The sequence below is a fragment of the Colias croceus genome, chromosome 14 (genome assembly GCF_905220415.1).
Source record: "Colias croceus chromosome 14, ilColCroc2.1".
Lineage (NCBI taxonomy): Eukaryota > Metazoa > Arthropoda > Insecta > Lepidoptera > Pieridae > Colias > Colias croceus.
This window is the reverse complement of record NC_059550.1, coordinates 9496371-9511612: the sequence shown is the minus strand read 5'-3', so window position 1 is coordinate 9511612 and position 15242 is coordinate 9496371. Positions and strand designations below refer to the sequence as shown.

Sequence of the window (15242 nt, the reverse complement as noted above, 5' to 3'; positions counted from 1 at the left end):
TCTTGAGGGAGGTAAATCAATGGTAGATTTTTAATATTAACAAGTATATTGGACAGTGTTTAAAATCAGCTGTAATAGCGAGTAGAAAGCAATATTTTAACCAAAAAATGACATATCTGTTTTTATATTATCTATACCTATACCTTAATAGTTTCACACTTATCTATTCATTATGAAGGCAACGGTTTAAATATTTCACATTATTTATAACAATTTCGTATATTTTTAATACTTACAACATTCCAAAGTTCGTTTATTTTATAACTCTTGTCCAATAAAATTTGCATTGCAAATTGCATGTCAAAAATGGCGCCAAAATCAATATGTCAAAAATGTTTACAACACAATTACTAAATTCCTCTGAAAAGTATTATATACCTAGTTATCCAATAAGAAATTGCAGCTGTGAATATTCTAAAATATTATGTCCATGTTCAAATTTAGTACCTATATATATGCAGTTAGTTTCGATTTTTTATTATATTATAAGTAGACAGAAAAGTGCATTCCAAATAATTAAGTGCCAAATACTAACCACTGTTCGTGGTGTTACTATTGATAACAATAACTACCTTAAATATTTTTTAATCACAATTTTGCAATGTACTTAGTGTGAGCCCACTGACGAATTTTACGAACTGATAAAAAAATCAATTAATGCGTTCACAAAAAATTATTGTTTTGCTAGTGATATTGCTTTGCAGTTGCCAAATGTCGACTACAATAATAAAATATAATACAATATTCAGTCGAATAGTAAAATACCGTCAGAGCGCTTATCATTTTAATTTTGTGTATATTACTTAATATATATTTACCGATTGATGCACCGATACGGATATCGTGTTATTTTTATACATTGATCGATTTTTATTAATGTAAGTTTGAGTATTTTGTGGTAGCCTGTGGAGGTGCTAATGTAAACTAGAATTCTATGTTATCTGTATGATTTATGAAACGTGCATTGGATGTATTCGCAAATTTATTTGTATTGTATTTAAAACGAAATGTTTTTGCCCCGTGTATTTTAATATACATTTTTTGCACGTATTCAATTGTGGATTTATCGAACTTCACAGTATTGATATTATTATTATTATATAATTTATAAATAGTCCTGTATATAAAATTTATTGACAACAAATTGATTAAAATTATTATAAATACCATGTTAATAGAGAACAATTGAATGTAAATAATAGAGTATACCTATTAAATTTAATATCAGATATTACCTTGTTTCATTTTTATTAATTATTGTCCTTTTCCAGATTCCAGTTATCCAGGTACCCATTTTTATATTCATTAAAAAGCAGTAGTGTATGTAGTAAATCACATTTTATTAAATACTCTGTCGTCTGTTGACTGCGGATTGATCACAATTGATAAATAAATAAATAAATAAATATTATAGGACATTATTACACACATCGAACTAGTCCCACAGTAAGCTCAATTAAGGCTTGTGTTGTGGGTACTAGGCGACGATAAATATAATATTTAATAAATACATATATAGATAATAACACCCAGACCCAAAAACAAATAATAGAGTTCATCACACAAATATTTGCCCTGACCGGGGATCGAACCCGGGACCGTCGGCCGGCTCAGTAGGCAGTTACTTTACCACTGCGCCAACCGCGTCGTCAATCGTGATAGCACAGACTAATAATAATATAGGTACTACGTATGTGATAGTAATGAGCGACTGAAAAACTTAGACACAGGGTGTGTTCGATTTTTATGTCGAATTCATTCATTTAAGCATAGAATAGAATTTCGTTAAAATAGGAGTACCTATTACAAGTCACAGCCTCACAGGCTATAGCCTCTCTCTCATCTTTTGCCCAGATTTAGCATGCACACATTCTTAGGGCTTCGAACTACAAAATATGGAAATAACGGAACCCATAAGCTTATGATTACTTTGTTGTCTGTCTGACAAGACCATTTTTCTCATGAACGCGTGGAGCTATCAAGCTGAAACTTATATTGAATACTCCAAGTCTAATACTATCCATTGACGCTGTGTAAAATCGACCTATATTAGATAACGGTGAGCTAACGTAATCAAAAGATACAGCCGTTTGTGCTGCAAATTTTCGCAAATTTCGAAATTTGCATAGGAATCCAAACATACAGGGTATTTCCCGTGAACATAGATGAAATAAATTTGGGATGTAGTTATCATATTATTTTTGAATCTTGATATATATATGTCTTATAGTTAATTTATCATCGACGAATAATTAGTAGTCACATTTATAAGGAATAATTTTTACAAGTGATTACAGTACCTACTCCCAAACTGTTAATGCGCATAGAAAAATTCGTCACTGTTCGGCAACTGTCATATAAATTCCCCGAGCCTCCGAAGACGATATGTACATAGAGTGGTTAAATCAAGGATAAATGTATTTTCTTCATGCATAGTTTATTAGAATGATGAGTTTTATTGTGATTTTATGGTAAAAGAGATAAGTAACGATTAACGAAATTTGTTTCGATAATTCAATGTAAGTTAATAGCGAGGATAAGCCACACGATTGCGAATATATATTTGTTGTATTGATTTACTTGGAAAATTCTATACTTAGAACTATTAAAGTCTCTTACTGAAACTGGCGTAGTTGTGGGCGTAGTGATGGATGTATGCAAGTTTAAAATAAGACAATGTTTATATTTAAAAAAATGATTTTCAAATACTTGTTTGCATTTAAATTTTAAAAATCTAATCATTAAAATCTCAGTCCAAAGGATTTACAGAATCAGGGATTATCTCTATTTCTGATATCGTAGAATGATCCTGAACGTTCATTATGCTCTTATTAATATTCACTTTCCCCACTCTGCTATCTGCTACCTGTGTAAATAATCATCATATTGAGTATCCGAACAACAAAATGCCAAATTGACTGCGTCATCAATTGACACTTTACGGTTTGACGTTTCTTGTTATTGTTTAGGTGGAGCGAAAGCAAAAATATTATTTTAATACCTAGTTTAAAACACAAAATAGAGTTACCGTATTCGTTTAGATAGATAGAAACCAATAAAATGCCGTCAATGAAAGTGGAAGGTGACAGCGATGGCGATGGCGATTTATCTGGGGGTGACACAGAAAGGTCTGGTGGGTCTTCCCGCGGGCCAGACAGAGACTCCAGCGCTGAAGAAGCAGACGAACCTGATTCTGATGATTCCTCAGAAATGGATGAGAGTGAATGCGAGAGGCGTCGCAACGAATGCCTCGATAACTTAGGTTGGTTTGTAGGTTATGTTTACAAACAAATTGGGTCGCGGATTTTGGTCTTTAGTAACAAGAACTGTTGTAAAATACAAGGGCAATAATTTCAACGCTACATAGCTGATTTAAATACGAAAAATCAAAACAGAATTATGTTTTTAACATAGAAAATTATTATAAATGTTAGTTTTTATAGTATTTGAATAATATTAATCCAATAAGCCAATAGACTTCAATTGTTCTGTTTCATATAGAAAACTGCTCATTATTTAGCCATCATAGCCAGAAATAGCGCAAACACTAATCAACTAAAATTAAGCATAAATAATTTTTAATTAAGGTCTAGAACACATACTTCACTACATAGTATAAAATAAAGTCGCTTTTTCTGTCCCTATGTCCCTATGTATGCTTATATCTTTAAAACTACGCAACGCATTTTGATGCGATTTTTTGTAATAGATAGAGTGATTCAAGAGGAAGGTTATAGTATACAATTTATTAGGTTTTAGTCAAAGCGGGCGAAGCCGCGGGCGGAAAGCTAGTTATTCATAAAATCACAGTATAATGTAACATCATTATAAAGGTATACTTTAAAATAATTAGAAAAAAACAATTCAAACATGCCTACCTAGATAAATTGTACCAGTTTATTTTGTACTTGCTTGAGCCTGTGTCTTCACTTGTCAGTTCGTTTATCAGTTGTTTTTGTGTGAACAGTGTAACAAATAACCATAAATTTTCATGTTGATTGTATTAAACAAATCCATAAATGAATTATTGCATTCGGACACATAATTTTATCATTTACCTTCGTTTTTTCTATACTTTGTAATTGAGGTTGTGAAATAAAGATATTTTTTTATTTTTTTTTATTTAACTACTTAAAGCAATTTGAAAACATGAACAGCCATCAATTTTGTTAATTACTTAACAAGGCAGTGTTCCTGGGATCTGCAAAATACATTGCACTTAAATTATTTTAAAAGTATTTCCAAATAATAATAATGTATGCTAAAACTATAATCAAATTTAAAGCAAAACAAATATCTTGCAATTATATTATCTATGTATAGATATCACAGAAAATGTGTCATTAAATGAGAAAATACCTGAATAGAACAGAAACACCATAAGTGCCATAAACAGAGAATATAAATAGAAGCATTCAAAGAACCAGCTGTAAGGAAATATGCGTGTGTATGGTCGATCTAGCTATGAACGGTTTTATGAATTTCCATACATATGACAAGCGCGACTGACGTACGCACTGATGGTCGGTCAAGCTCTGCAACTGGCCTAAATAAATGCCAGAAAAGTGTGAAAGAAACACACCAATATAATAAGATGGTTGATTTTGCCTGTTTCTTTAAAATTTCACTTTTATACAGCTTAAGCCTAAGAGCTTGATTTGTATTTTATTAAATACTAGCTGCGCTTCGCGGTTACACCCGCGAGGCTCTGTTCCTGGTGGCCTCAGCGTAATGATATATAGCCTATAGCCTTCCTCGATAAATGGCCTATCTAACACGGAAATATTTTTTTAAATCAGACCAGTAGTTCCAGAGATTAGTGCATTCAAACAAATAAACTAACTATCAGCTTAATAATATTAGTATAGATTTAGAACAGTATTTTCCACACATCTGAATGAACCTTACCAAAATAAGCGTATAACTATAGCTTCTCGATTTCAGCGAACTTGGAGCATCAGTTCACAGTGCTACGGGAACAGCTGTTCAACGAGCGGATCAAAGATGTGGAATATCAGCTCGCGGAGGTGCGGGGTGGAAGGTCTCCGGAGTATTTGGGTCCTTTGAGACGGTTGCAAGAGAATATGAGAATAAGGTGACTGCTCTTTATGAAAGACTAGCTGTGCTCCGCGGTTTTACCCGCACTGCTCCGCTCCTGCTGGTCTTAGCGAGATGATATATAGCCTATAGCTTTCCTCGATAAATGGGCTATCGAACACTGAAAGAATTTTTCAAATCAGTTCAGTAGTTCCTGAGATTAGTGTGTTCAAACAAACAAATAAACTCTTCAGCTTTATAATATTATAGTATAGATTAAATTGAACTTTCGATTTTATAAATTAAAGGTTAAATCAGATTTTAAACGCAATTTATTTATTTTATTATTATAGTTCCCTTTTATTAATAACCCGACATATAGCACACTTTCCACCGAGCATGTTCATCAATTTTATTATAGTTAATATCCTCTTTGCTCAATATACAATATTAATATCTTTGAAACCTGTGGCGTAGGCAGATAACCAAGTGCCCTAGAGCCTCACAACGATAAAATATTTATTTATTTATTTATTTATAATCTTTGTTGCATACAAAACATAAATACAAATTTCACACATACACAGGACATTTGATGCAAAAAAACTACCTAAGTCGCGACCTTGTTATATTTTTTTTTGTAAATGGGAATAGATAGATTTTAAAATAAGTTCAGTTCAATCATTAATTTATTGGTAGAGATTTTCTACTAGTGCTCGACTAAATTATTACAAGTACATAATAGTAATTTTACTTAATACATACCTATGTAGCCTACAGATTTTGCGACAGTGGCAAAATGATTAAATCCAATCAATAATACCATAGTCACTATTACTGTAAGAAGTGACTTAAAAATACGTTGAGCTTTTGCATGAAATATTAGGTATCCATCATCACAAACTTGCTTTAACAAATAAATAATTATATGTTGCTGTAAACATTTATTTATTACTAGCGGTCCGCCCCGGCTTCGCCCGTGGTACATATTCACGTTTTCTATACATAAGAACCATCCTCGTACTTCAAGGAATATAATAAAAAAAGAATCAAAGAAATCGGTTCAGTTGTTCTAAAGTTATGCGAAAAACCAACACATTTTGGGATTCATTTTTATATTACAGAAGATGAAAGAGGTATCGTAAATGTGTTAGCAGCTTAAAAAAAGTAATACTTAGGCTATTTGTTCTAAAAAGTTTAGTTCTGGTGTAAATAATACTTACTAGAGTTTATAAATTAATATCAGAGCTTTTTTTATATGGACTCAAAACAACAAAACAGCAGGAGACTCACTTAGAAATTAAAGACTTTTTAACGGGGAGACAGTGGCGTAGCTAGGGGGACAAGGGCCCTGGTGCATAGGGAAAGAATCGGGCCCTCCTCCTCCCCTCTTTCCTCTTTCTCTTTTCTTAGACTCTCCATGTGTTTAATAGAAGAAAAAGGGAATAAATAAACAACGACGCACATGACAATATAGAATATCTCTATAATATAAAAATGAATCGCAAAATGTGTTGGTAAGCGCATAACTCTAGAATAACTGAACCGATTTCGTTAATTCTTTTTTTATTACATTTCTTGAAGTACGAGGATGGTTCTTATGGAGAGAAAACGTAAAGATGTACCACGGGCAAAGCCGGGGTGGACCGCTAGTTTATTATACAGATGAGATTATTTAATGGAAAAAACGATTTTTAACATAATTCCCCGCCCAATTCACAATATCTTGCGCGCTTTAATTTTTGCGAATTCGTCTATAATTTCACTCAAATCCAAGTTTGATGCCGCCTCATTTTCTATTGCAATTAACGATAGATGTCGGAGGCGATCTTGTCGAATGCTGTTTTACTGGAAAGATTGATGAATTTAGTGTATCGAACTGTAAACAATCCAGTGTAACTGTTAAAATCTCAGTTTGGACAGGAAAATTCTCTGTTCCACTGTAGACTATACGTGTGATTATACGGTTACCGTTGTGCTGCAACCGGTATCGAATACATATTTTGTCATCGGAATTTTTTTTAGCGAAAATGAGTTCTAGCAGAATTTGGTGCCAGATGGATGGATGTGCGGAATAGAAATCATAGCATTAGTGGTAATACGCTTGATGAAATAAGGCTGGTAGTAGGGAATTACGAATTACAACAGTCAGCGACACACCTAGCGTCAACTATTGTAGTACGTCCCAGACCCCAGAAAGTTGAAAACATCGCCACAAATATCATAAATGAGAACTCATGCAAGGCAAGAGCGAATGAAAGTTTCATTAAAAAGTTGATGGGTGGAATTGGCGAATTGGTCTCACTACCGTCAAGCACGTGAGCTTATCGCTGATCCAATGTACTACGGGCGTAGGTACTCATCAAAACTACCAAATAACCGAACTAACGATAACAAACAGCACATGCCTATCGAGGACGCTTGGCGCATGTGTTGGAAACAAGGTTGGAAATGTTGAATAAGGAGTTCTATAATTGTTGATTTGAAAAAAAAATTAAACAAAAGGCTCGAGCCTGCTCACAAGATTTTTTTTTATTTAAAAAAATATATTAAAAAAAATTTTTTTTTTCAAAGCTGAGGTTTGAGGGCCCCCTGAGCTCCGGGGCCCTGGTGCACTGCACCACCTGGCCATATGATAGCTACGCCACTGCGGGGAGACTGAGTCCCCCAGTGACCACGTTCGCTGTAAAGTGTTCGAAACGTCGGGAAAATAATATAATGAATAAATCGCGTTTAAAATCCGTTAAAAAGTCTTTAATTTCTAAATGTATAATACTCGCGTAAAATCAAACACTAGAAAATACTAAGGAGACCCACATTTCATGTGCGTTCGCATAGCTACGACCACAGAACATATAAAGAGGTTAGAATGGCAATAATTCGCCGTTCGTATAAGAACCGCCAAATCCGCCCCACCGTTCACCTCCACTACATTTGTACTCTAATTAATATGAAGCTTACGCACATATTTGCAATTTCAAATCTAGCCAATCATAGCGCCGCGCGATATTTCTAACCTCTTTATATGTTCTGTGGCTACGACCGTTTTGCTGGTTTCTATGAAATGTAGGCTTTCTTATTGAAGGTGCCCATGTCATAGTGACTGTGGTCTTTTCTGGTTGGATAGTATAATAGGTATATTTTTGTTATAAAGTTTTAAAAAATTAATGAACATATACAAAAGGAAAAATTAGCTGAAGTCCAGCCTTTCTTGAGTTATGCGCTAACCCACACTCATTTTATACAAAATATAAGTTGTAAATAAGGAATTACTTATTGAAGTTATACTTCTTTTGGCGCGATGGAGAAAAATGATGAGAGTGAATTTTTACGATGCGCGCGCACACCGACACCTAAATTTAACAGCATGAAGTTAGTTCTAGGTGGTATGAAAATTGATAACTATGTTCAAGTTGTATATTCTAGTATTTTTTTCCATACGCCAAAGAAGTATAACTTCTAACGCGTGTACTTCCACCTGCAAGTAGACTTGCAAGTTGCTGTCACTGTCAGACAGACTGTCGGACATTTCTCGCGGAAGTTTTCTTGCAGGTGGAAACGCGGCCTAATATTATAAATGCGAAAGTAACTCTGTCTGTCTGTCTGTCTGTTACTCAATCACACCTAAACTACTGAACCAAGTACACACACTCTTTTTTATTTTTTAGTTTCTATAAATTGTGAAATTTTTAAATTGTACATGTACTGTAAAAATTATGAAATTAATAAATTACATTGTAAATACATATTTCAGTTCGCACGGACTACGGAGCGTATTGTCGACTAACTTTTGATACGTAATTCTTTTGCGGATTAAAATAGATACAGTAATTATGATCCTGTACGTAAAAAAGTCCTAGCTGACTTTTTTAACAAGGAAAACACGTCAGCAAGAACATTTAAATAGGTAGTTGCAACAGACTGGAGAATACCTTTCAAGGCAATCTATGCTATCGAGCTATAGCCAGTTCACATTTTAATTTTTAATTCATTCAATCTATACTTCGATTCTAATATTATAAAGCTGAAGAGTTTGTTTGTTTCTTTGAACGCGCTAATCTCGGGAACTACTGGTCCGATTTCAAAAATTATTTCGGTGTTAGATAGCCCATTTATCGAGGATGGCTATATTATGTCATCACGCTAAGACCAACAGGAGCAGAGCAATGCGGGTGAAACCGCGGGCACAGCTAGTGTTATATAAACTCCATCTTCAGATAAGTTAAAAATATCCAACGAGAAGATATCTGACGCATAATCCAAAGCTATCTTCTTCATGATTTTGATTAAATTAATTTTGCAGGAAATAAGTAATATAGTTTTAAATAAAATTCACCTAGAAATGACGGTTTCACAATGCTTCACTATAATTTCAATTATGAATCATCGCCTGAGCGATTATCGATGGATGATGTACGCTTGTACAAGCTCTAACTACGTATTTATTCTCAACGTATTATAAATAGCCTTGGAGATTTGCTTCAAAGGAATAGATACTTTTGAAATACTCTAAATTCTCGAAAAAGGACCAAAATAAACTCAGTCGCTTAAATTAGAACTGATAAACCGTTAAAATGATTATTATACATGACCTTGAAGCTTTCCTTATTTTTATTATTATTCACGTTTTTAATTTCTACAAATGATAAAAGGAACAGGTTTAGAATTTATAAGCGTGCAAAGAACACATGCTATTCGAACTTGTTTTTATTATTATTGAGAAAGTTAACTAAGGGCCGATTTTTAATGCTTGGTAAAATTTATCCGTCCAATAAAGTATTACACGAGCATTTCAAAATGTCACCTGTAAACTGTCATATACGGACAATTAGAATACATTTTTGAAATGGTAGTTTAATACGTTATTCGACGAATAAGTTTTAACCAAGGATTGAAAAATCAGCCCTAAATAAATTAAATAACTACATATTAACATTATTTTTTAAAGAATTAAAACTAAAAAGCTGTTTTACTTTAAAAAGTTACTGAAAATAAACCACCCGCAAGCACTATCGACTACGCATAGTTGCGTAGAGGGGCGCGTAGCGCATATTCGTAGCACTGCTACGAAGTTTCATTAACATAATATAGACTGGGCTAATACATAGTTAACGTTCGCTATTATGTATTTTTTATTGCTTTATAACATTACTACGTAATATATTATTATAAAATTACCTCCTGTTATTAGCATGTACCTACTATTAATGATTGTGTAAGTTTTTTTTTTATCTCAGTAATAGAACTATTACTAAATCACATAGTTTATGCTACATGTTATGTAATTTATTGTAAATTCTTGTAATCGAATTTCTATACAAAACAAAACAACCCGTTTTCAAAGAAAAACAACCCGTTCCCGTAGGATTTCCGGGATAAAACCTATCCTATGTCCTTTCTCGGGTATCAAAATATCTCTATACCAAATTTCATGCAAATTGGTTCAGTAGTTAAGGCGTGATTGAGTAACAGACAGACAGACAGAGTTACTTTCGCATTTATAATATTAGTATGGATATAGTAATTAATTATTTAAATCTATATTGTATTTGTTATAGAATCGAAGTGGCCGGCATCTTGAAGCAGATGCGTATAGATAATATAAAACACAAATACGAGGCAGAAGATCAGGCAGCACATCAACACTTTCAGGTAAGTTATAGATTTTAGTTTTTTATCATTATCTGAATTAAATTATCTTATTGTTTTTACCACTGTAGATATTTAGAAGATCTCTCTGAAGATTGAATCATTTATTGTTTGTAATTGTATTGAGGCATTAATTTATTATTGAAAAATATTAAATTTAAAATAGCACTCGATCGCCTAGAAGAAGTCAATGCAATGAAATTATAAAATATTTAGATTTCTGCTACACATTTACGCATATTAGATAGGGAGGCGAAGAGGGGAATTTTCTGTAATACTCGAGCGTGGCAGTTTAAGATATGAGAGATACCTTAGACCTAATAGAACAACCTTGTTAACTATTTAGCTCTATATGTAGTGACGCGCGCCTAGGATAGACAATCAGATTAGTAAAAAAAAATTGATAGTCTGAAATACTCGAGCGCGTCAGATTAAGATATTGGGGGTTGATTTTAGTGTTTTAGGACTAAATTTAACTAATCTGACCATAAGTCCTTGACGCCGCCGAGTTATAGGGTCGCGAACTTGTAAAAAAAAAACGTTAATCCGGCATTCTCGAGCGCGATTGTTTTTATTTTTATTTTGAAGAATATAATCTAAAACTTACTAAAAATACAAAATCTGCCGGTTTCCGCATGACCGGAAGTCTGGAGGAGCCATTTCTTCTTCCAAAAAACGCGTTGCAGCATATAAGTCGCGAACTTTACTTTTTCCAAAAAAATAAACAAAAAAGGTAATTTTATTTTACAAAAAAAGGTCTCTTTTCATTTTTGTCCAAAGTTAAAACTTTTTTTACTTGAAGCATTATAAAAATTCAAACTCCCGTTTTTTTGAGTATATCTCGAAAACTGAGGGTGTTAAGAAAATTGATATGAAATAACGATGATTAAAAAAAAAAGAAACCCACAAACCTTTTTTGGTCAGATTAAGAGAACCCACCAACATTTTTGTCAGATTAAGAAAATATGCTTTCAGGATACCGAGATGAACCTCCCCTATGAAAATCTGACGCGCTCGAGTATTTCAAAAGGACTTTTTTTTTCTGCATTTTCAAAAATTCATCGTAACTTATCGTCATGCCGTAATCGTCAGTTTTTTTAAGGGGAGCTTCCTTGGGGCCTACTTAACACCCCTTCCGAAAATCTGACACGCTCGAGTAAATTTTTTTTTTGTGCATTTTTGATGAATTTATATGCCTAGCCCCACCACGCAAACCGGCAGATTAGTATACCGCTGTTATCAGAGGCACTTGGAGCATACGTAGTATGAATATCTGACGCGCTCGAGAATGCCCAAGTAACTGTTTTTTTTTACATTTTTGAAAATCCGTACACGCCAAACCCACCGCTAAAATGGTTTTTACCATAGAAGCTTTTCTTTTCGAAATTATTTTATCTTTCGATTTTGATAAGTCTCGACGACGCCGTTGAATTACGCCATTTAGCAACCTCGCCTCCCTATCTATATTTTTAAGATATTCTCTTTTTAAATTAGATGAGTTCGTAAGTTTTAATATTTTGTTGAGAAATGAGGTCACAGACAGACACCGTTACACACTATAATATTTAATAGGTATTTTTTTCAATGAAATATTAGATACTACTAATTTTAATCATAAACGATGATTAAAATTAGTAGTAGTTATCTAATATTTCATTGATAAAGTGTCAATTTTGTAATTGATACAAGAAAGTTTGAAATACATCGGAAAAGGTAAGAAATGCATGTTTATTTTAATATATTAATAATAATAAAACTATAGAAACAATAAAAAAAAATATTGTATAAGGTAAGTGATTTAGTTTTGTACTAATTAGCAAGTTATTGATCTAGTTTCGTCTAATATGATTAGAGGCTTTTGGTGGTTTGTTTTTAAATAAGGTAAGTTAGTTAGAAATATATTACTTCTGTTATTACTTCCAATATAATTTAGAGTCGGATTAAGTTTGTATAGAGCACAATTATTTGTTACGGGAATTCAACGTTATTTCAATATTAGTTTACAGACCCTTGTAGGATTTTTATCGAGTACATGCTAAAAGATGAATCTGCATAAACTGCAAACTGAAATGAAACTAAAAATCTAAAAATTTATTGGACAATGCTGTCAACATATCTGTTTATTCCATACTAGCGGTCCGCCCCGGCTTCGCCCGTGTACATATTTCGCAATAAATGGTAGCCTATGTTCTTTCTCAGGGTCTAAAAATTGTCTGTGCCAAATTTCATCAAAATCGCTTGAGAAGTTTAAGCGTTAAAGCGTAACAGACAAACAGACAGATTTACTTTTGATTTATATATGATTCATTCACCTGATGCATATTTTTTTTTTTATGTATTAGCGGGCAAACGAGCTGGCGCGTCATCGGATTAATGCGATGATTGGCGCCGCCCATAATCACCCACAAGACGGTTGCAGGTGTGTTGCCACCCTTTTAGGGAAGAGTATGCTCTCTTTTTGAAGTAACCTAAGTCGTATCTGTCCGGAAATGCTGAGCTCGGAAGGTCGTTCCACAGAGGAGTGGTGCGTGGCAGAAAGTTCCTCCTAAATCGCACGGTGGATGAGCGCCAAGTATCCAGATGTTGAGGGTGATATTTCAACTTGTGGCGAGCAGTTCGATGGTGAAATTCAGCAGCTGGTATTTTCGAACAGTTCGTCAGAGCATTCGCCGTGGTAGATGCGGTAAAATACGCAGAGAGATGCAACATCTCTACGGAGAGCCAAAGAGTCCAGCCGATCAGTTATACGAGGGTCGTCCACTAATCGTGTAGCTCGTCGCTGGATTCGGTCAAATGGAAGGAGCTGATACTTAGGTGCTCCGGCCCAGAGATGGGAACAGTATTCCATGTGCGGCCTGACTTGAGCCTTGTAAAGTTGTAGGCGTTGGCCGGGTGTGAAATACTGTCCCGCTCTACAGAGCACACCAAGTTTTTGGGAGGCTAGCTTAGCCTTTCCTTCCAGATGACAACGAAACTGGACATCATTCGATATTTCGACTCCAAGTATACTAATGCTGGCTGAGACTCTGGTGGGAATGCCCTGAAAAACTGGAGATTCGACGAAGGGAGTTTTTTTGGTGGTAAACGCGCAAACTTGTGTCTTTTTTGGGTTGAACTCAACAAGGTTAAGTTTTCCCCAATTGGAGATCTCCACAAGAGAGTTCTCGATTTGAGACACAAGCTCGTTCCGGTGCTCAGTAACGGTATCCCGAGAAATATTGCATCGGCCGGTATAATGTGCGTCAACAGTGCTGTCGTCTGCATAACAATGAATGCCACTAGGCAGTAGCATGTCATTGATATGCAGAAGAAACAAAGTTTGAGAAAGAACGCAGCCTTGTGGGACCCCAGCATTCACAGGCTTAGATTCGGAGCACGAACCGTCGACAACGACTTTGATACTCCGCTCTGTGAGGAAACTGGTGACCCACTGACACAATTTCTCGGGAATCCCGTATGATGGTAGCTTTCAATAGCAGTCGCCCATTTGTGAGTCAAGAGCGCCAAAAGATCGCCAGCTGAGCGACCCTTACGGAAACCGTATTGGCAATCGCTAATCAGCTGGCGCTCCTCAAGAAACTCTAGAAGCTGGCGATTGATAATGGACTCCATTACCTTTGAGAGCAGAGAGGTATAGGTCTATAATTGGATGGGTCCGAGCGATCGCCTTTTTTGGGAATGGGATGCACTAGGGAGGTTTTCCAAGAGCTTGGGACTATGCCTGAAGAGTTTGAGCACCGAAAGAGACGCGTTAAAACTGGAGTTAGTTCTGGGGCGCACATCTTTAACACAATGGGGGGAATACCGTCGGGACCACATGACTTATTCACATTTAGAGAAAGAAGGGCTTTACGTATAGCTTTTTGCGTGAAACGGATTTCCGGCATAGAGCATGTAGAGTGCGATATGTGCGGTGGTATTTTTCCTTTATCCTCCAATGTAGAATTTTCTGCAAAGAGAGAGCCCAGAAGATCGGCTTTCTCTTTTGCAGTGTGTGCCAACCGGTCATTTCCCATGTGTTAAGATGGAAGAGATGGGCGACAGAAGTTGCCTTGAACGGCTTTGGCGAGAGCCCAAAAAGCTTTTGTTCCGGAAGGAAGGTGGGCTAGTTTATCGCCTAGTTTGGCAATATACTCCGACTTCGCTTTTGCAATTGCTCTTTTGAATGACCTTGAGGCAGAGGAGAGAGGAGAGGCAGAGGCATTTGTTTTTGTGTAAAGAAATAAAGCATGGTATCACCAAACATCATCTAATTTAGTCCAGTTGTTGAGTGTAATAGACACATTAACGCTTTTGCATGCGTTCCAACGTAATGAAGTAACAAACATTCATAAAAACTTTCGCGTTTAATTATTTATTAGCTTTAACTCGTGGCTAAACTCGCATTTTGTTACAATAAAAGCTTTCCTATAGTCAAACTTTTTACATGAGATCAACTTCAATCTCAAATATTTGTACCTACAGATAAAAAATACCTATTTACCAATGGTAATATATTTTTTGTTTGCATATTCGATTACGTTTAATCACAGTATTACAATATATTTCCTACAGTG

General features: G+C 34.9%; 1 protein-coding gene across 1 annotated transcript in view; it reads left to right on the top strand.

The window, feature by feature from the left end:
- Positions 1-2953: 2953 nt before the first annotated feature.
- Positions 2954-15242, top strand: part of LOC123697187 (breast cancer metastasis-suppressor 1-like protein) — an 84005-nt gene continuing 71716 nt past the window's right edge. Inside the window, exons 1-3 of the mRNA XM_045643608.1 lie at positions 2954-3262; positions 4945-5095; positions 10596-10689. Coding sequence (XP_045499564.1) covers positions 3061-3262; positions 4945-5095; positions 10596-10689 — 447 coding nt within the window. The 5' untranslated portion in view covers positions 2954-3060. The remainder of the gene's footprint in view (positions 3263-4944; positions 5096-10595; positions 10690-15242) is intronic.